At 51.1% G+C, this 24,538-nt stretch overlaps 1 protein-coding gene across 1 annotated transcript; it reads right to left on the bottom strand.

Annotated features, from left to right (window-relative positions):
- Positions 1-140: 140 nt before the first annotated feature.
- Positions 141-23,662, bottom strand: PNLDC1 (PARN like ribonuclease domain containing exonuclease 1). The gene is made up of 19 exons (XM_078864693.1): positions 23,584-23,662; positions 21,082-21,142; positions 19,961-20,034; positions 18,877-18,916; positions 18,458-18,581; positions 17,928-18,016; positions 15,629-15,732; positions 14,561-14,637; positions 13,202-13,339; positions 9,706-9,775; positions 7,653-7,738; positions 7,027-7,091; positions 5,866-5,927; positions 5,246-5,299; positions 4,177-4,219; positions 2,806-2,905; positions 905-1,089; positions 489-587; positions 141-275 (listed from the first exon to the last, which is right to left on the bottom strand). Exons 1-19 carry the CDS (start codon positions 23,660-23,662, stop codon positions 206-208), a joined length of 1,620 nt encoding a protein of 539 aa, XP_078720819.1. The 3' UTR covers positions 141-205.
- Positions 23,663-24,538: the final 876 nt, after the last annotated feature.

Genomic DNA, 24,538 nt, shown 5'->3' with positions numbered 1-24,538 from the left:
AAATGGTGGACCAGGTGATGGTGGTCGTGGAGTTGGCGGTGGAGGAGGTGGCGGTGGTGGAGATAGAGGAGGAGGTGGTGGAGATGGAGTTGGTGGTAGTTGGTGGAGGAGGTGGTGGAGATGGAGTTGGTGGTAGTTGGTGGAGGTGGCGGTGGAGATGGAGTTGGTGGAGGTGGCGGTGGAGATGGAGTTGGTGGTGGTGGAGTCACTGAATCTTGCTGGGACTGGGCACGAGCCACAAGAAGAGAGACATGGCCATCATCAATCCACTGCCCCTGCACAACACCACACGACAACAATAACGACAGCCACCATCAGCACCACGAGCTGCATCTGCCAATCATCATAATATTTAACATCATCATCAATGGCACGATATCAATCACCAACAATAGTAGCAGCAGAATCAACAACACTAGTACCACAATTACCACCACCACCACATCACCACGATCTCCACCACCTGGCACCACCTCCACAGCCCTCACCAGAAGAGGGTGGACGCGAGTCTGGAGTCCATCCAGGGTCTGTAAAGTCGCACGTGGAACTTCCCGGTGTCCAGCAGCCTCGACCTCACATCCTGCATCCTGCCATCACCAACATCACCAGCACTATTACCACCATTACCGACATCATCATCGACATCATCACCGGCATCACCGTCAATAACATCATCGACATCACGATCACCACCCTCACTACCACACATCGCACTATAAACGCCATCAACTACCACAACCGCTATTGCTGTGCTTCTAGCCTGAGGTACCCCCAGGGGACAGCTGTCCGTGCATTCGTTTGCCAGTCGGGGGGGTGACCGATTCCTTCTGTGCGGCTGAGCCTAGGGGCACTGCCGGCGGTAGCCGTCCCCCATGCGGGTGCCGTCCCTGTGCGGGTGCCATACCCACGCAGTCCCGTGAGGCAGACGAGCGCCCGACGCGGTCCCAGCGGACGCACGTCGCAGCAGCTGCGGGAGCGAACGGCCGCAGTGACGCGCGCACAGACTCCGCCAGCACCGCCACCACCGCGTCTCTCGCTCACCACCAACATCACCGAGGACCGCGCTGCCGGATCAGCGCCAGCCAGATTCTGCACGCGCACGCACACACAAAGGTCCCCCGGGTAGCCTTTGGAACTGACTTTTGGGGCAAGTGCTGTTAGCAAGAAGCACCTATGAAGGCCGGCACGGCACACGAGGGGATGGGTGGCCAGCACCAATTTAGCAATTTTGCGGTGCATTCAAATTTGGATTCATGACGCTAGCAAACAGCATCTTGGGATCTCTGCCGTCCTCCACGGGTGAAGCAGACAGTGCGCAGTAGCAGTGTTGTTCCGTGTGTAAAGGAGTTCCTTTGAGGTGTCCATTTCAACAAGGGTAAGTCTTTATTTCCAAACAGAGTCGGTACAGCTCCGTTGAACCCAGCCCAGCTGCACTCTGCCTTGGTCGTCTTTCTTCAGTTTTTCTTCAGCCTTGCGCCTTGAACTGAGTTTAGGCTCCCTCTTTATATACCCTCCATAGGCCCCGCCGCCCCCAATCAAACTGTGTCCCCACGTGGACAGGCCACCTATTCTGAATTAAATCAATGTGTGCGTTCCCTGATATTACCCCTTCAGTTTCCCACGCCTACACGTCCACTGTATCTCGACGTGTGCCCCGACCATAACTCCCGATAAACAGTCCCCTACACGTTTAATGCACACAACCACAGTACTAACCAGGGCTGGCCACTGGATTCGAACCACGAACCTCTGCAACGAGCGCGGTGAAGGGGTCCAGCTGTGGCACGTTGGCCGCTCGTTGCAGAGCTACGCGGTTCGAGGCCAGTGGCCACCCCAGTTAATACTGCGGTGCGTATTTAAACGGCAATAATACTTCGACTAACTCCGCGACGTCTACTTCACTCACAATGGACGTCAGAGATCCCCCATAGTGCTGTTCACATGAGGAGTAAGGCCATCTCGTGTACCGCCCTCACAATTACAAAGTTTGACTTATTTTCCACAAAATAAAAAAAATCACTCCATTGGGATCACGCAGCAGCAGCAGCAACATTACCCCCCTTCCACCATGACAACTTAGCAGGACCCTCCTGAACAAAGGATCTTGAGACTCGGTGAGGCTTTCCTAGGTAGGCAAGCGGAATCATCGAAACCCTTTTCCATTCTAAGACGTCTTCACCTCCGCAAGGGGCTCAGCGTTGAATTCATTTGGCGAGGTGTAGCGCCGATGTTTTTAAAGATAGTGCTCACCGCCGAGGACCATAGCAACGCGACCACACGATATGACAGCTGGTGCCAAACTGCCGCGAGCCCTCCTGCATGGCCTTGTGGGAGCCTCGGTACCGATAAAGTTATTTTTATTTAAGATTTTCTTCCGGTTTCGTTTTGATGACGTACGCTTACGTCATCGGAACCGATTCGGAATAGACACTGGTGATGTACACTGTACGTCATCGGAATGGGAAATGGGTAATAGAGGCAAGAGCGAGAGATGAGAGGTGAGAGACCGCAAGGTGAGAGACGGCGAGAGACCGCGAGAAAGAGGGGTGAGAGGTGAGAGGCGAGAGAGAGGGGTGAGAGAGAGGGGTGAGAGAGAGGGGTGAGAGAGAGGATTGATATAGGGGGGTGAAAGGGGTGAAAGAGGGGGGTGAGAGAGGGGTGAGAGAGAGCCGAGAGAGAGAGGCAAGAGAGAGAGGCGAGAGAGGGGTGAGAGAGAGGAGTGAGAGAGAGGATTGATATAGGGGGGTGAGAGAGAGAGGGGTGAGAGAGGCGAGAGAGAGAGGCGAGCGAGAGGCCTGGTCTCACCATGTAGGCCGTGTAGGAGCGCATCATGTGGACACGGTTTACAAATGGCTGCGCGGCCCACAGGTAGTCGCTCATCTGAGGCCTTGCCTGGAGACGGCCGCTAGTCAGGTGGTGGGGGGCACACAGTGGTGGGGGGGGGGGGCAAACGCGGGAGGGGGTAATATGCAAATGAGCCATTAGCCCTAACCAATCATGAGCGTCACTGTAGGGAAGATGAGCAGAGAAACGTCATCTCCTCCTTCATGGATCCGTCTCTCTCCGTGGACACATCTCATCCGCCACGCACACACGACTGTGTGTATGTGGCTGATGTCAAAACGGTTTTGACATTTGGTGCCTCGTCAGCAGTCAGGATTGCTTAACCCTGCTGATGGGACGCTGAATATCGAAATCAGTCCTTGCCTGTGAATATCTGGGCAGTTTACCAGGTTGATGCCAGCCTGACTGGAGGAGGAGACATCATCCGATTGTCTCTTCTGTTATTTATATTCTCCACTGCGACGCGCGTGATGATTCCGAGTCGTGTATTGCCCTAGGGTATTGGTTCTTATTCTTAACCTGGGGTACATCACGCAGGGGTGCGTGATTCCCTTTACCTGGGGTATGCGAGACACGGCCACATTTTTTTCCGAAGGTAAACCATCGAAAGACAAATTAAGCACGGACCACGTGAGTACTACTACTTTGTTTCATCAAACCCTTACGTGTCTAATATTCTTGGTAAAGTCACGTAGAATGGAAAAATATATATATAAAACGATACAAATTCTCACGACGTTTCGACTGCAACACAATCATCAACAGGTGTGGATTTCACACCTGATGATATTTTATTATTATTTTATTGTTTCCCTTCTACGTGACTTTACCGAAAGAACCAAGAATATGAATCCCTGCAGTCACGAAAGCTTTAAATAAAACACCCTTACGTGTTTATTCACATTATTATTTTTTACGACTTAGAACCCAAGGGGTGCAAGGCTGCAGTAAAGGTGAAGAAGCACTGCCCTCGAGGAATCGCTGCGGTCATTCTCGCAGCAGCAGCAGCGGCTTTTGGCTAACCATGATATCAAGATGGCCACTGCACCGCGCGCTTTCAGATGCACTTCTGCGACCGTCTGGAATGCTCTCCCTTTTGATATTAGGAAGCCACTGCAGCTATGCACTTTTAAATAATCTACGTTGAAAACTCATTTCTTTAGAACTGCTTTGAGTGTTTAGTTTGTGGCCTTTTCCCGCACCTCCGATTAGCATGGTTGGCTACGTAGGGTGCGAAAGAAGTTAAACGTACATAGGGAGACATTCCTGTGCGTGTGTGACTTGTGGATATTGTGAACAGGTGCCGACTCCCAGGAGACTCCACATCCTTACCAGAGGCCTTCCATCACTGATAAGTAGGACATCATGAGGAACACTGAAACACACAGAGTTAAAAGTCCACCACCGTGTAGCCCACACAGGTTGTTGGGGCAAGTGCAGATAAAGCAGGCCGCATCTACGATGGTCACATGCTCTCTCTCACTTGTTCGTTCACCCACCCACCAACTCACACACACACCCACCCACTCGTCCACCTACTCACTCTCACACACACCCACTTGTCCACCTACTCACCCACTCACTCACCCACCCACTAACTCACTCTCACACACACACCCACCCACCCACTCGCCCACTCACTCACTCTCACACACACACCCACCCACTCGTCCACCTACTCACCCACACACTCGTCCACCTACTCACCCACTCACCCACTCACACACCCAATCACCCACCCACCCACTCACCGAATGACTGTTAGCGGGCAGCACCTAAGGCCGGCGTGGCACACCAGGTACTCATTGAAGGCCGAGTAGACCTCAGGAAAGGCCAGGACCAGGTTCAGATATTCACTTTGACATGTATTGGTCATGAGCAGGAACTGAACTCGTGTCTCTGTCGGGTTCACAGCGCAGCACTAACCACTACACCACTGCTCCAAAAGCCATAGATCCCCCGTGTAGTCTCAACAGACTGTTGGGGCAAGTGCTGTTAGCGAACATCTATGAAGGCCAAAACAGCACACGAAGGGGTGGGTGGCGGACACCACGCCCGACCGCCTTTGTCTCCCCAGTGGCGATGTTTAGTACTCACAGCACCAGGTACTCATTTGAGGCCGAGTCGACCTAGGGGGGCCCAGGACCGGTTCAGATATTCATCACTGGTATCGACCGTGAGCGGGAATTGAACTCGGGTCGCCGGTTTCGTAGCGCAGCGCGCTAATCCGCTACGCCACTGCTCCGCACACAAACACACAAACTCGTCTACACATTCATTCATCAATAACATCACCGCGAGTGGGCGCGCGCACGCCTGGCCTTTAAAATACAAATAACGGGCGACGTTTCGGGCAGCAGGCCTTCGCCACGACGCGCGACGCGGGGAGGCTGTGACTCACCGGAGCCGGTCATGAAGGCGTCGTACCCAGCCTCGTGCGGCTTCCCTCCTTCCACTGTGAAGCAGAGCGCAGCGCTCATTACGAGTGGAGCCTGCCAAACGTCCCACCCAACGTAGGACCACAGAACTCGGGCAACTTGGTTGGGCGCCGCCTCTGAATCTCGAGCGCGTTGAACGTGTGCGCGCGCGTGCGAGTGTTATTTTGTCTCAAGGCCAACACCAGTGCCAATTATCTCAACCAGTCCTGTGTCTCTGCCTAGGTCGAGTGAGTTAACTGTGCGTGTACGTGAATGTGAATGTCTACGTCAGTGAGCGAGTGAGTGGGTGAGTACGTGAGAGACGATGTGGGTGAGTGGGTGAGTGAAAGAGTAGCTGAGTGAAAGACTACGTGAGTATATGAGCGTGTGTGAGTGACTATGTGAGTGAGTGGGTGAGTGAATGAGTGAGTACGTGAGTGTAATTGATTGACTGAGTGAGTGTGAGTGAGTGTGGGTGAGTGAGTACGGGTGAGTGACTATGTAAGGGAGTGGGTGAGCGTGTGAGTGTAAGAGTGTGTGAGTGAATGCCTACATGAGTATACGAGTGCGGGTGAGTGACTAAGTGAGTGAGTGAGTCACGCACTGTATTTCTCAAACCCCGGAGCGTGAAGCATGGAAGGAGCGTAGAGCTTCCAGGGCATCACCCTGTCACGAATTCACACCAGCGAGACACAACAGACTCGTTCACTCACTTGCAACAGACTCACTCACTCAGCAGAACGAGGCGAGAAAAAAAACTCAACACACTCAATCAAAATCAATCAGAATATTTAGACGGGAGAAATCCGAGAAGCTATGAAGCTTTTTTTCACAGATGTCCAGTTGGGGCAGGTCAGAACGTTACGACAACAAACACAACACAAAAACACGGTAGGCGTGCAATGTATAGCAGCAAAGGTAAACAAATCACTTGAAAAATATGACAAATTAAACTTTTTTTTATTTCATCATCTAAAGCCCACTGAGCTATTAGCTTCTTTTTCAGAAGCGACCTGGCCACAAATGATAGCTCAACGAAATGGCTTAAACATGTGGAAATTTATAGCAGCCAAATACTCTAAATAACCACACATACTCTGCAGAACAACGGTTCAACAAACTCCAAACACCACACAGGAAAGCTGCCCACGTCGGGGGTTCACACGAACTACTCTACCCACAATGCAATGTGCCAGCTCCAGTTGAGACTGTTTCGCGTGAGACACAGGGGGCGGCCGTTGAATTGACGGCGGCGGTGGCGACACCACGGAGAGGACGATTGGGGGAGAGAGATGGGAAAGGATGGGAAGTCAGAGGAAGGGAATGGATGGGTTAGGGATGGACAAATGGGAGCAGAGGGGTTCGGGAGAGATGAGGATCGGGAGGAAGAGGCCACGTGCGTGCACAGTGTCGCGAGTGGCGAGCGTGTCGAGCTGCTTGATGTACGATTTCAACTCGTGACGCGCTCTCTCTTGGAGACAGAGAGAGGACTCAGGAGGAGCTAGGAAGGAGGAGGGATCACAGACAAGCTGGGAAGGCAGCAAGCAGCAGCTACTCGGTGGCGAGGAGCCGGTGCTACCGAAAATTTCCCAAGCTCTGCAGTCCCCTACATATGAAGGGGTTATCGGCCCAATGAATGAGTGGTTGACATGTGTGGGACAAAACCGGAGCAAACCGACTTAAGAATGAATGAACGCATGAATGACAGTCTGACAGAATTTAGGAATGACTGAATGAATAACATTAGCGGACAGACTGGGTTTACCTCCGGAATGCCATGTAAAGGTTCTCCAGCTTGTCCATATGACACACATCATTCCTCTGCAGCATCTGCGACACACGCACAGTGACAATCACCAACATAGTGACACACACAGTGACACACGTTCAGTAACACACTCACACACAGCAGCCTGAACAGACTGTTGGGGCAGGTGCTTTTTGCGAGCACCGATGAAGGCCAGCATGGCACACAAGGGGTGGGTGGCCAGCACCACGCCCGGCCGCCTTTGTCTCCCCAGTGGCGATGTTTACACACCGCACCAGATACTCATTTGAGGCTGAGTCGATCTAGGGGAGGCCCAGGACCGTTTCAGATAATCGTCACTCGTGTTGGCCATGCACAGGATTCGAACTCGGGTCGCCGGGTTCGTAGCGCAACGCGCTAACCACCACCCTACCGCACATCCGATAAGCACGGTCGGCTACGTACGGTGCGAAAGAAGTTCAACATACACACGTCCTACCGCTCACCACACATAGCAACACACAGCGACACACGGTAATGCTGGCAATAACACCGACACACTAGCCCCCTACTCCGAACGCAGCTCTAAAACCGACTTACTCCTCTACCCCTTCCCTATCCCTGCCCCTTCCCCACCCCCTCACCTTCTCGGAGGCCAGGGCCATGTGCTTGGTGTCGTACACGGAGGGGAAGAGCTCGCTCAGCGAGCGCTTGAAATTCCCGTAGGGCTCTGCGGCGGCAACGACGACATGGCCATCGTGAGCTTCTCCCCGAGACTCCCACACACAGGGCTCCAACCCAGGCTCTCAGCGTCTCTGACACGGCCATCGTGAGCTCCTCCCAGAGACTCCCACACACAGGGCTCCAATCTAGAATCTCAGGGTCTGACACAGCCACTGCGAGCCCCCTGTGAGAGACCACAGCCAGACCCAGGACTTGACCCCAGGGCCACAGTGGATCTGAAATGACCATCATGAACCCCTGGGATATTCTTTGGGTCTTTCGGTAAAGTCACGTAGGAAGGTTCAAAGAAAAATAACAAAAAACTACGACGTTTCAATAGCAAAACAAGCAGTCGTCATCAGGAAAACGGGGTTAGCTTCTAAAGGCAAAACTATTTATAAAGGTTTAAAATGGGCATAGCCCAAATGTCAGCAACATGGGCGGGGCAACTAATGTTAATGTAGGTGGTGGGCAGCGACCGCGATTGGCGGTGGGTTTTCCACCAATCAAAGGGCTGCCAGGTAAACATTTGCATATGAATGTAAGATCGGTGAGCAGCCTCCACGGCGAGCAGCCTCCACGGCGAGCGTGCTGAGGTGGCTGTGTTAATGTGAGAGATTAGCATGTTAATGTCTGTGTCTGTATATTACGTGTCTGTGTATGTATGTGTAGTGTTGTAAGGACGGACTTCTGGACTTCTTTATGGCACACACTGTTTATTATCTTAACACGCAGTCCCTATCACACTAAGGGGTATACGGTCCCCTCACCCGTTACCCTCAGAAGGTACAAGCCTCCGGACCCTGCAGTCTATCTAATCTCCCTGCTCTCCCAGCGTCCTCTGGCTGGACCTAGGGGATCTCTCCCCGACCACTGGTTACTCTGAGCCCGAGCCCTGATAAGGGCTGGAGGGCTTGGTCCAGGGTCTTAGACGTCTTCGGCCGTCTTGGGTCTTCGTGTAGCAGAACTGCTCCAGAGCTCTCAGCGCTCTGGCTTTTATACCTGTTCGTGGCCGGGTTGTCCAATCCCCGGCCACCTTGTGGAACCCTGCGATTTGTCCTTCCCAATCTGGCATTTGGATCCTACCTCACCCTATTTGACCCTGACCGTTTGGTTGAGCGGGAAAACCTTGTTTACGATCTGCTCTCACAGTTTGCGAACAGCGAGTAGTTAACACCACTACATATGTATGGCTTCATGAACGAATATTTGTTGATAGCCAGTAGGTTTGCAAAGTACATGACTTCTCAAAGACAAAAGTACTTTGCAAACCCACTGGCAATCAACAAAGATTTGTTCAAGAAGCCATCCATATATACAGACACAATTTCAACCGAGAAGATGGGTACAAACTAAGCAATCATTGGAAGGACGTTATCAACCAGTTCAAGTCATAACTGGCTGTGATGTTCCCATCCTACCACCATCCGATGTTAGTTGTTATATTCGGCTCTCCGATTTTACATTAACAGGTTACATTTCTCACACCAACACAGCCACCTTCGCGCGCCGACCGAGAAGTTGTCTCTGCGAACTCCCATTAACATGCTAAGGTTTACCTGGCAGCCCTTTAATTGATGGAAAACCCACCACCGTCGCGGTCGCTGCCCACATTAACATTAGCTGCCCCGCCCATGCTGCTGACATTTGGGCTACGCCCATTTCAAACCTTTATAAACAGTTTGCCTTTAGAAGCTAACCCCCTTTTCCTGATGACCGTAGTTTTTGTTATTTTCTTTGAACCTATCTACGTGACTTTACCGAAAAACCCAAAGAATATAAATTCCTGCATTCACGAACGCGTTAAGTCAAGATTTAATCCCTGGGATATTGAGGAGATAGACCCCCAGACCCAGGGATTGAACCCAGGGGCTCTCAGTATCTCTGACATAGCCATGATGAACCCCCTGTGATGGAATGGACACCCAGACCCAGGGATCGAACCAAGGCTTGCAAAGCAGTGGGGTTGGATACCTGGCAATGGGGCAATGAAGCTCTGGAAGACGTGAAGGAGATCCAGGTACATGCTGTGACCAACCAGAGGCTGCACACCCACACACACACAGAAAAGATCCCCCGTGCAGCCTTCACAGAATGTTGGGGAAAGTGCTGTTCGCGAACACCTTTGAAGGCCGGCACAGTACACGAGGGGGTGGGTGGTCAGCAACACGCCCGACCGCCTTTGTCTCCCCAGTGGCAATGTTTACACGCTGCACCAGGTACTCTTTGAGCCTGAGTCGACCTAGGGGAGGCCCAGGACCGGTTCAAATAATCGCCATTGGTGTTGGCCGTGAGCGGGAATCGAACTCGGGTCTCCAAGTTTGTAGCGCAGCGCGCTCACCACTACACTACCGCTCCCCACACACGCACACACACACACACGCAAATACACACATATACAGACAAAGGTCCCCTCCCATGGAGCGCACATAGGGCAGTCGGGGCAAGTGCTAGGGTTGGTGGATCACACAGACGTTGTGAAGCTGCCTTCCCCGTGGGTGTCCAGGAGCCGCCATACCCCGGCTCGCCAGGAAAAGCGGGCACAAGCGAGTGAACTAACCTCCATCTGTGTGTCCGTCTGCACGGGGATCGAGCGTTGCTCTCTCGCGCAAGGAGTGGGTTTCCTCCCAACGTGCATAATCAACGCGACTCATCATTAATTGGCTGAAAAGGATCTTGCAACTAAAAACATAAAGTGGCCGCAAGGAACCTCCTGAAAAAGAGTCATATGACTCGCACTCAGTGTGGCTCTCTGGATAAATAATAACTTTTATTCTAAACTATTAATTATTATACTCTTAGTTCTTTCGGTAAAGTCACGTAGGTAAAAAATGAAATTAATAAAAATAAAACAATAAAAATCACGACGTTTCGGAGGCAACACAAGTCTCCGTCATCAGGTGGGACCGTCACAGCCAGATTTGCTGCATCAAGTGAGGCAAGGATTCAAGATGTAATCCCTTACATGCAAGTTGAGGGGGGGAGGAGAGGGGGGGGGGAGCTCATCAGAATGTGGTAGCCAATGAATGGAACGTATCGGGAGGGAGGGGGGCGGGGCTAAAAGAAGGCACGAAGTGCTACGTAGAACGTATCGGGAGGGGGAGGGGGGCGGGGCCAAAAGAATGCACGAAGTGGTACACGAGAGTCGGCGACGTGGACGTGGTTGTGCACAAGCAACTATTGTTGCACACGCCAACGTATTGGACGGAGAGGGGGAGGGGAGGCCAAAAGAGAGTGTGGGGTGCAAGTGTACGTGGACATGTGTGTGTACAAGCACCTGTTGATACACATGATGGAAAAGAACGAAAATGCCCATGTTTATACCAGTGCTGGCTGAACAATAAAGAGAGTACTGTTAAACACTGGGGATGTTAACACTCGGTAAAGTAAAGTAAAATAGTGCCCGTCAGATAAGATGGTCCAAAAATGTGTAATTAAGTATTTTTTGCATGGTTGATAACATCTTTCCAATGATTACTAAGTTTGTACCCATCATCACGGTTGAAATTATGTCTGTGTTTGTATATCTGAATGGCTTCGTGTACAAACCTTTGATGGTAGCCAGAGGGTTTGCAGAGCACCTTAGTCTCGGAGAAAACAATCTCATGAGAGCCCACCGCGTTGTAGCAATGATCGGCAACGGCGGAAGACTCAATTTTGCCGTGTTTCAAATCTGACTTGTGCTCGCGGACACGATCAGAAACATGACGTTTCGTTTCCCCAATGTAACAGTCCCCACAGCTGCAACTCAGTTTATAGACTCCAGGGTATTGCAAGTCAGAGATTACATCCTTCACAGATGTAATTAGATCACGGATTTTATGTACTGTACTGAATCGGACGTGGATCTTGTGTTTGTTTAGAATTTTGGAGATCTTTTTGGTCACGCCTGCTATGTATGGTAACGTGGAGTCTATAAACTGAGTTGCAGCTGTGGTGACTTACATTGGGGAAACGAAACGTCATGTCTCTGATTGTGTCCGCGAGCACAAGTCAGATTTGAAACACGGCAAAATTGAGTCTTCCGCCATTGCCGATCATTGCTACAACGCGGTGGGCTCTCATGAGATTGTTTTCTCCGAGACTAAGGTGCTCTGCAAACCCTCTGGCTACCATCAAAGGTTTGTACACGAAGCCATTCAGATATACAAACACAGACATAATTTCAACCGTGATGATGGGTACAAACTTAGTAATCATTGGAAAGATGTTATCAACCATGCAAAAAATACTTAATTACACATTTTTGGACCATCTTATCTGACAGGCACTATTTTACTTTACTTTACCGAGTGTTAACATCCCCAGTGTTTAACAGTACTCTCTTTATTGTTCAGCCAGCACTGGTATAAACATGGGCATTTTCGTTCTTTTCTATCATGTGTATCAACAGATGCTTGTACATACACATGTCCACGTATACTTGCACCCCACACTCTCTTTTGGCCTCCCCTCCCCCTCTCCGTCCAATACGTTGGCGTGTGCAACAATAGTTGCTTGCGCACAACCACGCCCAAGTCGCCGACTCTCGTGTACCACTTCGTGCATTCTTTTGCCCCCCCCCCCTCCCGATACGTTCTACGTAGCACTTCGTGCCTTCTTTTAGCCCCGCCCCCCTCCCTCCCGATACGTTCCATTCATTGGCTACCACATTCTGATGAGCTCCCCCCCCCTCTCCTCCCCCCCTCAACTTGCAATTAAGGGATTAAATCTTGAATCCTTGCCTCACTTGATGCAGCAAATCTGGCTGTGACGGTTCCACCTGATGACGGAGACTTGTGTTGCCTCCGAAACGTCGTGATTTTTATTGTTTTATTTTTATTAATTTCATTTTTTACCTACGTGACTTTACCGAAAGAACTAAGAGTATGAATCCTTGCAGTCACGAAAGCCTCAAATCTAGAATTATTAATTATTCCTAGGCATGTGAGCAAGTAACAGCTGTGAAGGTCGGCATGGCACCTATGAGGGGGGTGGTGTATCAGCACCACACCCGCCCGGCCACCTTTGCCTCCCTTGTGCTGATGTTTTATACACTTTTCCTGCACTTTGCACTCCAATCGCTTTGTTGTATTGTTTGCCGATGTGATTTTCTGATCCACCCCTACTGGACGTCTGTGAAAAATAGCTTCATAAGCGCTTCGCGTTTTCTCGAGGACAAATAAAGATTCTGATTCTGACCGACACACCACACCCAATGCTCAGACAAAGTTGAGTGGACCAAGTGGTGATGCCCAGTACCCGCTTCAGATATTCGCCATTGGCTATGTTGGCCGTGAGCGGGAATCGAACTGGGTCAAGTTTGGTTGTACCAACAAGGCCATCATGAACCTGTGAGACCCAGACCCTGGGCTTGAATCCAGGATCTCAATGGTTCTGGCTCAATATCTGTAACACGCCCATCAAGAACCCCTTCGAGAGAGACAGAGACCCAGACCCAGGGTGCCCCCCCCCCCGCCCCTCTCCGAACCTTCTGTGCCTCCACCAGGTAGCGAATCACAGAGGTGACTCCCAGCATGCTTCGCATCAGGCCGAGGGGGCAAAGGTCACCGGGCGTGGAGGCTTCCTGCTGCTCGCGGCCCGACGGAGTAACCCTCATGAGCAGCAGCTGAGAGAGAGGGAGGGAGGTTTGAGTGCGTGTCACATTAGTTATGGTAACGATTCCGCTCATTCATCCAGCAGACCCTCACCGAGTCTCAAGACTCCGTGTTCAGCAGAGTCCTGCCAGGTTTTGTTTGCACTTGGGGGAGGGTGATGCTGTTGATGTGTGTGATCCCAAACGAGTAATTTTTTATTTGTGCAGTCACTCTTCAAATTTGTACAAAGTTGGATGTAGAACTTATTCCGCACCGTACGTAGCCAACCGCACAAATCGGAGGTGCTGGACGAACGACAACAAACTACTAAATACAAACATTTATTTATTTTTAGTTTTTTGTGACGCCGGTACACGATGGCATTAGTCCCCTTGCGGACGACGTCCACTTCCTAGCGAAGTGGGTGGCGGCATGGGGTGGAAGCGCGATCATCGTGGTTTAATGCGCACACCACTGCAGCATTAAGCAGGGCGGCCCGCCAGGGTCGAACCGCTGGGGCCGTTTCGCCACCGCCTGCTTAAAGCCACCCGACACGGGGCGGCGTGCAGTCGCATAATGGGGCGCGATGGTGGCTAGGAGATGTTAAATCCCTCGCCTGGTATGCAGGAGGTCGTGGGTTTGATCCCGATTGCGTCTCTCTCCCATGATCATCACGGTGGCTAGGGGATGTTAACTACCTCGCCTGGTGTGCAGGAAGTCGTGGGTTTGATCCCGATTGCGTCTCTCTCCCATGATCATCACGGTGGCTAGAGGATGTTAACTCCCTCGCCTGGTGTGCAGGAGGTCGTTCGATTCTGACCCTGATGCCTGCTGTGTATTTTGAGTTTGCATGTTCTCTCTCTCTCCCTGTGGTCGCATAGATTGTTCTCCAGGTCCTGCGGTTTTTCCCTCTACATTTAGACTTAGCCAGCGTTTTAGAGTATGTGACTGCTGCTATAGATGTCCACGTGATGACAAGCCACTTCGTTGCGCTATCATTGGTGATGGCCAGGTCCCTTCTGATAAAGAGCTACGTAGCTCAGTGGGCCCTTACCTGGTAAAGTAAAATAAATTGTTTGGTTTTATGGCCGTGTCCCCTCTGGCTGTATCAGAGTCATGGTGGGAGACGGTAGTGTGGGGGGAGGGGAGGGGCCAGTGGGGGTAGGGGGGGTTCAGGGGGGAGGGGCCAGTGGGGAGAGGTCAGTGGGAGGAGGTCAGTGGGGGGTGGGGTCAGGGGGAGGGTCAGGGGTCACCTGGCCATCTTTCTCCGAGGTCCAGATGGAGGGGAACGTGGAACGGAGAACCCAGTGCAGGAGGCGAGTAGAGGGGCCTGCAACGTCAACGTCACCGTCAACATCGTTGTCAACATCGCCACCGTCATAAACATCATCGCCAACATTACCACCATCAATATAAACATCACCATCAACATTATTATAGCCGTTAACATTAATATCGCAATCAACATCAAAATCAACATCATCATCAGCATGTACCATAGCGTTACAGAAGTTAGAGTGAGAACACAGGTGTTAGAACTCAGTGAGAGAAAATTAGTGGTCGAGTTAGCTCTGGGTGTTGGTGTGTGTGGGCGTTGGTGTGTGTGGGCGCTAGTGTAGTGATGTTATGGTAGAAACACACATCGGTTACAGCCGTTTGGATGCTACGGGACAACCACGTGGGTTACAGCTACCACCCTGGGGGGCTGTGGGTTTTGGATCCCTCGCGCCCCTCCCAACGGGTGGGGGCTGCGGGGTGTGTTTCGATCCCTCAGAACCCCGCCCCTCGGAGGCCAATTCGTATAAAAGGCGGAGAGCCAGAGAGCTCGAGGCAGTGTTGGGGAGCCGAAGAGCGAAGAGCCAGTGAAGACTGAAGGCCGGCAGATAGACCCTGGAAGAACTCCTCTTACCCGCTGGCCTTCTCAGGGCCGGGCAGGGCAAGCCGGCGGCGCGGCCCCAGAGCCTCAGAGCCGACGTCCTTCTAAGGGCCGAGTTTGTCTGGCTGGGTGTCGTGACTTGCGCCTTGGCTGGGCCAGGTCAGGTAGCCTCCCCTAGCGCCTTTAGCGGAGGACCTGGGAGCATAGATAGCTAGGCAGAGAGCCTAGGGGTGTATACCAGTCCAGTACGGGTGAAGGGGCCGTCACCCCTTCTCAGTGTTACCCTGTTGAGTTATAATAAATAGTGCTGCCTCGACTGCACCGTCTCTGTCGCTTGTGAACCCACTACACGTGTACCAGGTATTAGTGGTTGGGCGTTAGTGGGGGGTGGGTGTTAGTGGGGGGCATTAGTGGTTGGGCGTTAGTGGGGGGTGGGCGTTAGTACCGGGTGTCAGGAGCCCGGTCTCGGTGAGCACAGTGGAGTCTCCGGGTTTGGCTTCTGACAGCCAAGAGGTGACGGCATCCCACACCGCCTCGCCCCACTCCAGCCTGCGTCACAACATCATCACCATCTACATCATCATTGTCATCACCAACGTCGCATCATCAACATTCATATCCATTGTGAAGATGATGGTGCTGGTGATGTTGATGACGGTGCTGGTGATGTTGATGACGGTGCTGGTGATGATGATGTTGATGATGGTGCTGGTGCTGACGATGTTGATGACGGTTCTGATGATGGTGCTGGTGATGTTGATGACGGTGCTGACAATGATGATGTTTCATCATGGGACCTCTTTTTCCAGTACCAAAATATACTAATAGGGTTTTTCCCCTTTTTTCTGGCAACAAAACTGACACCTTTTGCAAGGAATCATGTCTACATTAACCACAATATCTGCAGTCAAATGCAAACAAAAACAACACTCTGGTAATTTATGCATTGTCTTTGAAACTGATTGGTCCACACCAGAGACAGCTTTCTTTGGAGCCTTTGACTGCAGGTATTGTGGTTAATGTAGATATGATTCCTTGAAAAAGGTGTCAGTTTTGTTGCCAGAAAAAAGGGGAAAAACCCTATTAGTATATTTTGGTACTGGCAAAAGAGGTCCCATGATGTAGCTGCTCACCCCGAGCCCTCATTACTCTGGTAGTGCGTTGTCTTGAACTGTGCGCCTTTTGGCGTCATCTGGTCGAACACCATATGAGACGAGGCTCCAAAGAAAGCTGTCTCTGGTGTGGACCAATCAGTTTCAAAGACAATGCATAAATTACCAGAGTGTTGTTTTTTGTTTGCATTTGACTGCAGGTATTGTGGTTAATGTAGACATGATTCCTTGCAAAAGGTGTCAGTTTTGTTGCCAGAAAAAAGGGGAAAACCCTATTAGTAAATGATGATGTTGATGACGATGTTGATGATGGTGATGATGATGATGGTGATGATGATGATGGTGCTGGTGATGACGATGTTGATGACAGTGCTGGTGATGGTGATGTTGATGACGATGTTGATGACGGTGCTGGTGATGATGATGTTGATGATGGTGCTGATGGTGATGACGATGTTGATGACGGTGCTGGTGATGATGATGTTGATGACGATGTTGATGACGGTGCTGGTGATGATGATGTTGATGACGGTGCTGGTGCTGGTGATGATGATGTTGATGACGGTGCTGGTGCTGGTGATGACGATGTCGATGACGGTGCTGGTGATGATGATGTTGATGATGGTGCTGATGATGGTGCTGGTAATGATGATGACGGTGCTGGTGATGGTGATGATGGTGCTGACGATGATGATGTTGATGACGATGTTGATGACGGTGATGATGATGGTGCTGGTGATGATCATGTTGATGATGGTGCTGATGATGGTGCTGGTGATGACGGTGATGATGTTGATGCTGATGATGGTGCTGGTGATGATGATGTTAATGACGGTGATGATGATGGTGCTGGTGATGATGATGTTGATGACGGTGCTGATGATGGTGCTGGTGATGTTAATGACGGTGATGATGATGGTGATGGTGCTGGTGATGATGATGACGGTGCTGATGATGGTGCTGGTGTTTATACTAATGGCATTGCCGGTGAGAGTGATGATGGCGACGAGAGTGGCGGCGGTGATGTGGCCTCCATGCTCACGAGAGGAGCACTGCGGTAATGATGATGATGGTTATGTTGGTGATGGTGTTGATAGTGGTGGTAATGGTGGTGGGGAGTGGTAGTGTAGCGGTTAGCGTGCTGCGCTACGGACCTGGTGACCCAAGTTCGATTCCCAACACCCGTGACATTTATCTGAACAGGTCCTGGGCCTCCCCTAGGTCGGCTCAGCATCAAATGAGTACCTGATGCGATGTGTAAACATCGCCACTGGGGAGACAAAGGCGGCCGGGCGTGGTGTTGGCCACCCACCCCCTCGTGTGCTGTGCCGGCCGTCATAGGTGCTGCTCGCTAGCAGCACTTTCCCCAACAGTGGGGTCGCAAGAGAAGCGCTGTAGTAATGATGATGGTGCAGGTATTGATGCTGGCGATGATGGTGATGATGATAGTGGTGATGACAGTGGCGATGATGGTGATAATGGTGTTGATGATGGTGTTGATGATGGTGGTGATGTTGATGATCGTGATGTTGATGATTGTGAAGGTGGTGATCATGATGGTGATGATAGTGATGATGGTGGTGATGGTGTTGATGGTGATGATGGTGGTGATGTTGTGGTCTCCACACTCACGAGAGCAGTGCCGTGGGGTTGGACTCCACTTCCCGAGCCAGGGACTTCTCCTGCTCCCAGTTGAGATACGGAACTCCCTCCCTCACCACCTGCTCACCACACACACTCATCATATACTCTCACCACACACACACACCGCACACACTCACCACTCACACTCATCACACACACTCAGTGGAGTGGTGGTTGTGGTGGTTGTGGTGGTTGTGGTGGTTGTGGCGGTTGTGGCTAGTGTACAGTGAGTGGTGGTTGTGGTGGTTGTGGTGGTTGTGGCAGTTGTGGCTAGTGTACAGTGAGTGGTGGTTGTGGTGGTTGTGGCGAGTGGAGTGGTGGTTGTGGTGGTTGTGGCTAGTGTAGTGAGTGGTGGTTGTGGTGGTTGTGGCTAGTGGAGTGGTGGTTGTGGTGGTTGTGGAGGTTGTGGCGAGTGGTGGTTGTGGTGGTTGTGGCTAGTGTACAGTGAGTGGTGGTTGTGGTGGTTGTGGCTAGTGGAGTGGTGGTTGTGGTGGTTGTGGTGGTTGTGGCGAGTGTACCTGGGCGATATCCAAGCCGTGTCTGCGCAGGAAGATGAGCGCCGGGAGTTCCCAGGTGATGCTCGAACCGGCGCCCAGAACCGCAGCAGGGCACAGGTACACATTGTACGTGCGCACACTGAACCTGTAGCAGCAGCAGCAGTAGCAGTAACAGTCGTAGCGGTAGCAATAGCAGCAACAGCAGCACCACTATCAAGTAAAAACATCGCATACTTCAGAAGAAGCATCAACAAGATCCAGTTTGTAACTGATGGTGGTGATGATCATGTTGATAGTGATGCTGATCGTGATGCTGATGGTGGTGACGATGACGATAATTGTGATGACAGTGATTATGAAAGTGGTGATGATGATAGTGGTGATAGTGGTGATAGTGGTGATAGTGATGATGAAAGTGATGGTGATGATGCGACCCCCACCTGCCTTCCACCTCATTGTCCTGTTTGAAGGCCGACAATCCTGCAAAGAAGAGCACAGCGCAAACACACATTACCATCTCCACATTCTCATGACAAGGCCAGTCTATCCAAACAACCACCACTACTGCCTGCACACGTGGTGCTCAATCTACTAAGCAATGTAATTTTAACAGGCAAGGCCCACTGAGCGATGTAGCTCTATTTCAGAAGTGACCTGGCTATCACAAATGAGAGCTCAACGAAGTGGCTTATCGCGTGGAAACGTATAGCAGCCAAATACTCTAAACGCGTGTTTCTAAATGTCGAGGGAAAAACCGGACGACCAGGAAAAAAATCCACGCGACCACGGAGAGAACACGCAAATTCCAAATATACAGCAGGCGTCAGGGTGGGAATCAAATCCGTAACCTCCTGCATGCCAGGCGGGGTAGTTAACATCTCGCCACTGCGAGGTGTAACCATGAAGGGATGTAGATTCTACTGCTGATGACAATAATGATACTGGTAGGAACCTCCTGGTTACACCAGCCCACAGGGGATTGTGTCCGTCTGTCGTGCAGGGAGGGGCTGGGTGGGGTGGGGAGGATGGGGAGGGGCTGGGTGGGGAGGGGCTGGATGGGGCTGGGTGGGGGGTGGGAGGGGTGGGTCTGGGTGGGGAGGGGCTGTTCACCCCGTGGTGCCCTTATAAAACTCAACGTTTAACCTACTCACGCTGGCTTGTGCCCGCCCTCACAGTCGGGCATATTTGCGGAATACACCACGCCGCCGTTGACCCTGGCCATTGACCGAGCAACCCAATGTTCCTACCAGCTCCCTCCGCAGGAATGTGTTTATGGTGATGATAGAGATGATGATTATGATTATGGTGGTAAAGAGATGATAATGATGATGATGACGACGACGACCTCACCCACGCACAAAACACCACGGTATTAACCAGGGTGGTCTGCCGCTGTAAATCGAACCGTGAACTTCCGAAACAAAAGCGGTGCACAATAGCGACACCACTGGGTGGGCAGGGGGGGTAAGGAGGGCAGGGAGGAGGGGGGGTAGTGGGAGGAGGAGGCCACCGTAGGGGGCTCACCAAGCTGCACGATGGAGTAGACTTGGGCACTCTCCCTCCTCCGGGCGTAGTGGTCTCGCGGAGAGTCGAACAGACTTCATCGCACACACGGCCACACACAGCAGCAGCAGCAACAGCAGCAGCAACAGCAGCAGCAACAGCAGCAACAACAGCAGCAGCAGCAGCAACAGCAGCAACAACAGCAGCAACAGCAACAACAGCAGTAACAGCAACAGCAGCAACAGCAGCAACAGCAGCAGCAACAGCAGCAGCAACAGCAGTAACAGCAACAGCAGCAGCAACAGCAACAACGCGGCCACCGTGAGTGCGCCGTGTCTTTGTCTTCGCAATGGGGAGAAGTAGTGGGGCGCCACGAACCCGGCGACCCGAGTTCGATTCCCGCTCACGGCCAACACCAGTGACGATTATCTCAACCGTCCTGCGGATCTCCTACCACCACAGTGTTCAGTGTTCTCCATTGCAAGGCCCGTGCGCCACTGGCGGGCTCTGGTGGGCTTTCGTGTGGCCTACTTTGTGTGATGTGTAAACATCACGACTAAGGGGAAAAAGGTGGCTGGGGTGGTGCTGGCCACCCACCCACCCCCCCATGTGTGCCGGACTTCATCGGTGCTCATCAACAGCACTTGTCTCTACAGTCTGTTAAGGCTATACGGGGGATCTCCGTCTTTGTATCTGGGGGGAGCAGTGGCGCAGCTGTTGTGGTCTATGGTCAATTTAACACAAACTAACCATCGGCATAATCCACTAAGTAATCCACAATGTGCGCGCACACAAACACACAACAGTATGGGTATCATTTACACCGCGTGGTTCAGCAGGTTTATAATGGCTGTGATGGAGACAACGACCCAGCCAGCACTGCTAAGATCCTGGGTGTCTCGCTCTCTCTCAGGGTGTTCATACTGGTCACGTCGGAGACACCGAGATCCTGGGTTTGAGCAGGGGGAGGTTCATGATGGCCGTGGCAGAGTTCATCTACGTGCGTGCTCGCGTCTCGATTCGTTGTGCGTAATGTCGGCGGCACGGCACGGCTTCTGCAGTGGAAAAAGAAAAACAGCCTGGCCCCGGCACGGCGTGGTTGTGCCAGTGGAAACAAGTGTCGTTGTGCGGATCATGGGTACCTGAAGCGCGAGAGAGGCCCCGCGTCCAGCCCACTCAGCTCCGTGTCGATAGCTGTGGATACTTAGCATAGTTAATGCACACCTATTAACATAGCGAGCCACATAAGCAACATCATCATCATCACCATCGTCAGCACTGCTGGGCACCGAGAGATGACATGGAGAAAAATAAAGATCCATAGAGATATATGTAGGAGAGATACAAAGAGACACAGAGACCCATAGAGACCACTATTGAGTCGTGACGTACCATAGTATCGACAAAGGCTCGATTATTGCAACTCGCTACTCTACGGGACATCCGCCATGAACATTACCAAGCTACAGTACAGTGTGTACCCGTGTCGTCACGGGGACTGCGAGATCTGACCACGTCCGCCCAGTGCTCGCCGAGCTGCGTTGGCTTCCGATTGCTAAACGAATACATTGTCAAGCCGCACTCACCACACACAAAGTGCTTGCCACAAATGCACCACAATACCTGGGTCATCTCGTCAAAGGAGTATAAACCATCACGCGAACTCCGGCGGTCAAAGTCTCATCTTCCAGAGTGACCAGGAGCATCGGCCTGCTGCCGACAGGGCGCGACGGTTGCGGCTGATGCCAACAAGTGATTAACGGTGTACATTTTTCACATTTGGCAATTTTCTCTGCTGATGAGATGCCAACTGTAACAACCAGCCCCTGTCTATACATATCTGGACGTTCACCAGCACTGGTTCAAGCAAAGCCTGACTGCTGCTAATGAGATGCCGTCCTCAATCAATGCTGCCAAAAGGATCACTAATCCCAGATGGAGGTGGCTGTGTGGCTGATGGGATGTGTTAGAGTACTGACGGAACAGGCGTTTGCTTTTTTTTTTAGTTGTTGAGCACAGGGCCCAACGTTCCAAAACCCCAAGCGGCCAGCAACAAGCAGCACTGTTATCAAACTTGTACTGGGCATCAATTAAACACGCTCCTTGAACCGAGAGAGATGGTGGTGATTGTTGTTGTTGGGTCTGTTGTTGTTGTTGTGACAGCGTGGGGGAAGAGGGACAATGGTGGTACAGTAGGAGGAGAGGATTCCCAGAGTGGAGCATTGAGAGGGGAAAAGCAGAGAGAGAAGTGAGGTGACGGTGCTGTGTGGTGAGTGTGTGGGTGGGTAGGTGGGTGGGTGAGTGGGTAGGTGGTTGGGTGAGTGGGTAGGTGGGTGGGTGAGTGGGTGGGTGAGTGGGTAGGTGGGTGAGTGGGTAGGTGGGTGGGTGAGTGAGTGGGTGAGTAGGTGGGTGGGTGAGTGGGTGGGTGGGTGAGTGGGTGGGTGAGTGGGTGGGTGAGTGGGTAGGTGGGTGAGTGGGTAGGTGGGTGGGTGAGTGAGTGGGTGAGTAGGTGGGTGGGTGGGCGAGTGAGTGGGCGAGTGAGTGTATGAGTGGGTAGGTGGATGGGTGAGTGGGCGAGTGAGTGTATGAGTGGGTAGGTGGGTGGATGAGTGAGTGGGTGAGTGAGTGTATGAGTGGGTAGGTGGGTGGGTGAGTGTATGAGTGGGTAGGTGGGTGGGTGGGTGAGTGAGTGGGTGGGTGTATGAGTGGGTAGGTGAGTGAGTGGGCGAGTGAGTGTATGAGTGGGTAGGTGGGTGGGTGAATGAGTGATTGAGTGCGTGATGTGTGTGTGAGTGAATGAGCCAGTGGTTGACTGCGTGTTTGAGTGAGTTGTGACCTGCAGTGTGGTGGATGATTTGAAACAGTGTCTGGTAGACTGGTGAAGGAGGAATCAATGAGTGAAGTTCACGGGAATGGTGACAATTGCAGTAGCAATAATCGAGGGTAATAAGGAGACGACTGACCACCAGTGAGTGAGCGAGTGGCTGGAGTGAATCAGTGGATGGGTGAGTGAATAGGTGAGTGAGTGGATGGGTGAGTGAATAGGTGAGTGAGTGGATGGGTGAGTAAGTTGATGGGTCAGTGAGTGAGTTGAAGAGTGAGTAGGTAGGTGGGTGAGTGGTTGAGTGAGTGCTGGGTCGTCCTATCGCGCGACAGAGTTTGTAGGCGGGCAGGGTCCGCAACATCAACAAACCCCCCCCCCACTACATCATCGTCGTCACTGTCACTGTGTAGATTTCTCACGATTAACCGCGAGGAGTCACCGCTGCCCGCCCGGGTAAACAACTCCTTTAATAATACGGTTTTTTTAACCACCTATTTAACCACCCCCAAACCTTCTCCACCGCGGTCCACGTATATAGTAAACTAACAGGGTGATTAATAAACACAATGTTTGTAACACTTCTGAGAATTTGCAACAACGCCACGAGAGACGTGCCCACGTCTCCAGGCCTCTGCAGATCCACGTGGAGAAGATTCCGCGTTGACAACGACGGCGAACTTGTGTGAAGCTATTAACATTACATTTGTTATCGTGTCACAGTGTAGTAAATCCGTTCTTTTCCCCATTAAAAACGATAGTCCCACTTAAATGTTAACATGTTTTTGGAAGCACCCCGTTTTTGTTGAATGAATAAACTCACCAATGAAGTCAGCCTGGAAGATCGCCTCTCTCATCTCCGGAAGCTTCTGGAAGAAGTTGTCGACGTTGATGTCGCACATCTCTCCTGGCTGTCGTGGGGCGCTGTGGGAGTCGCAGCTAAGCAGAGAGAGAGAAGAGGCTTGAGGGCAGAGGCAGGAGACTTGAGATTCGAGAGAGAGGAAACTTGAGAGAAAATCTTCTCACGGGAACTTCAGCCCGAGTCGAACCGGCACCACAATCGCCACGTGGCCTAAACAATCAGAGCCACGTGGCTTTTCGCACAGCGACCACGTGGGGCCCCGTTGTCGCCTTTGCGATTTAATATTCATGAGTGGTTAATGCGTTATATTATAAACTGCCTTGATAAAGTTTAATTTTGTTCCGTACGTTAAAGGAGTGTTAATTTGTTCAGAAATGCTCATTAATTCGTGTTTGCTAGTTTTATCAGTTTTGAGAATACATTTGGTAATTCATATTTGTTAATTAATTTTGGCTTATTGATTGTTTTGCTAATTTAGTTGATCTAATTAATTAAGTTTTGCTACTGTATTCATATCTAATTTATTCAGTTTAGCATATATAAATATCTAATTTATTCAAGTTACCAAATGTATTCAGCATAGCTAATTTATTTGCATCTGGTAATTTATTCATATCTGATTTATGCAATTTTGCTAATTGATTCATCTTGTCTAATTTATTAAGTTTTGCGAATTTATGCATATCAACTAATTTATCCTGTCGTGAAAATTGATTAATATGATCTAATTTATTAATATTTTATAATTTACTAATATTTTCTTTAAAAAATATTCTAATGTATTCATATTTTCTACTTTATTAATATTATCTTATTTATTAATATCAAATGTATGAATATTTTTTAATTTATTAATATTTTCTAATTTATTCAGATTTCTTCTCGTTGTATCCGGTTCCGCCGCTCGGCTGTGCGC

Source organism: Lampetra fluviatilis, chromosome 18 (assembly GCF_964198595.1).
Source record: "Lampetra fluviatilis chromosome 18, kcLamFluv1.1, whole genome shotgun sequence".
Lineage (NCBI taxonomy): Eukaryota > Metazoa > Chordata > Hyperoartia > Petromyzontiformes > Petromyzontidae > Lampetra > Lampetra fluviatilis.
The sequence above is the reverse complement of the archived record's forward strand: the minus strand, read 5'-3'. Positions and strand labels throughout refer to the sequence as shown.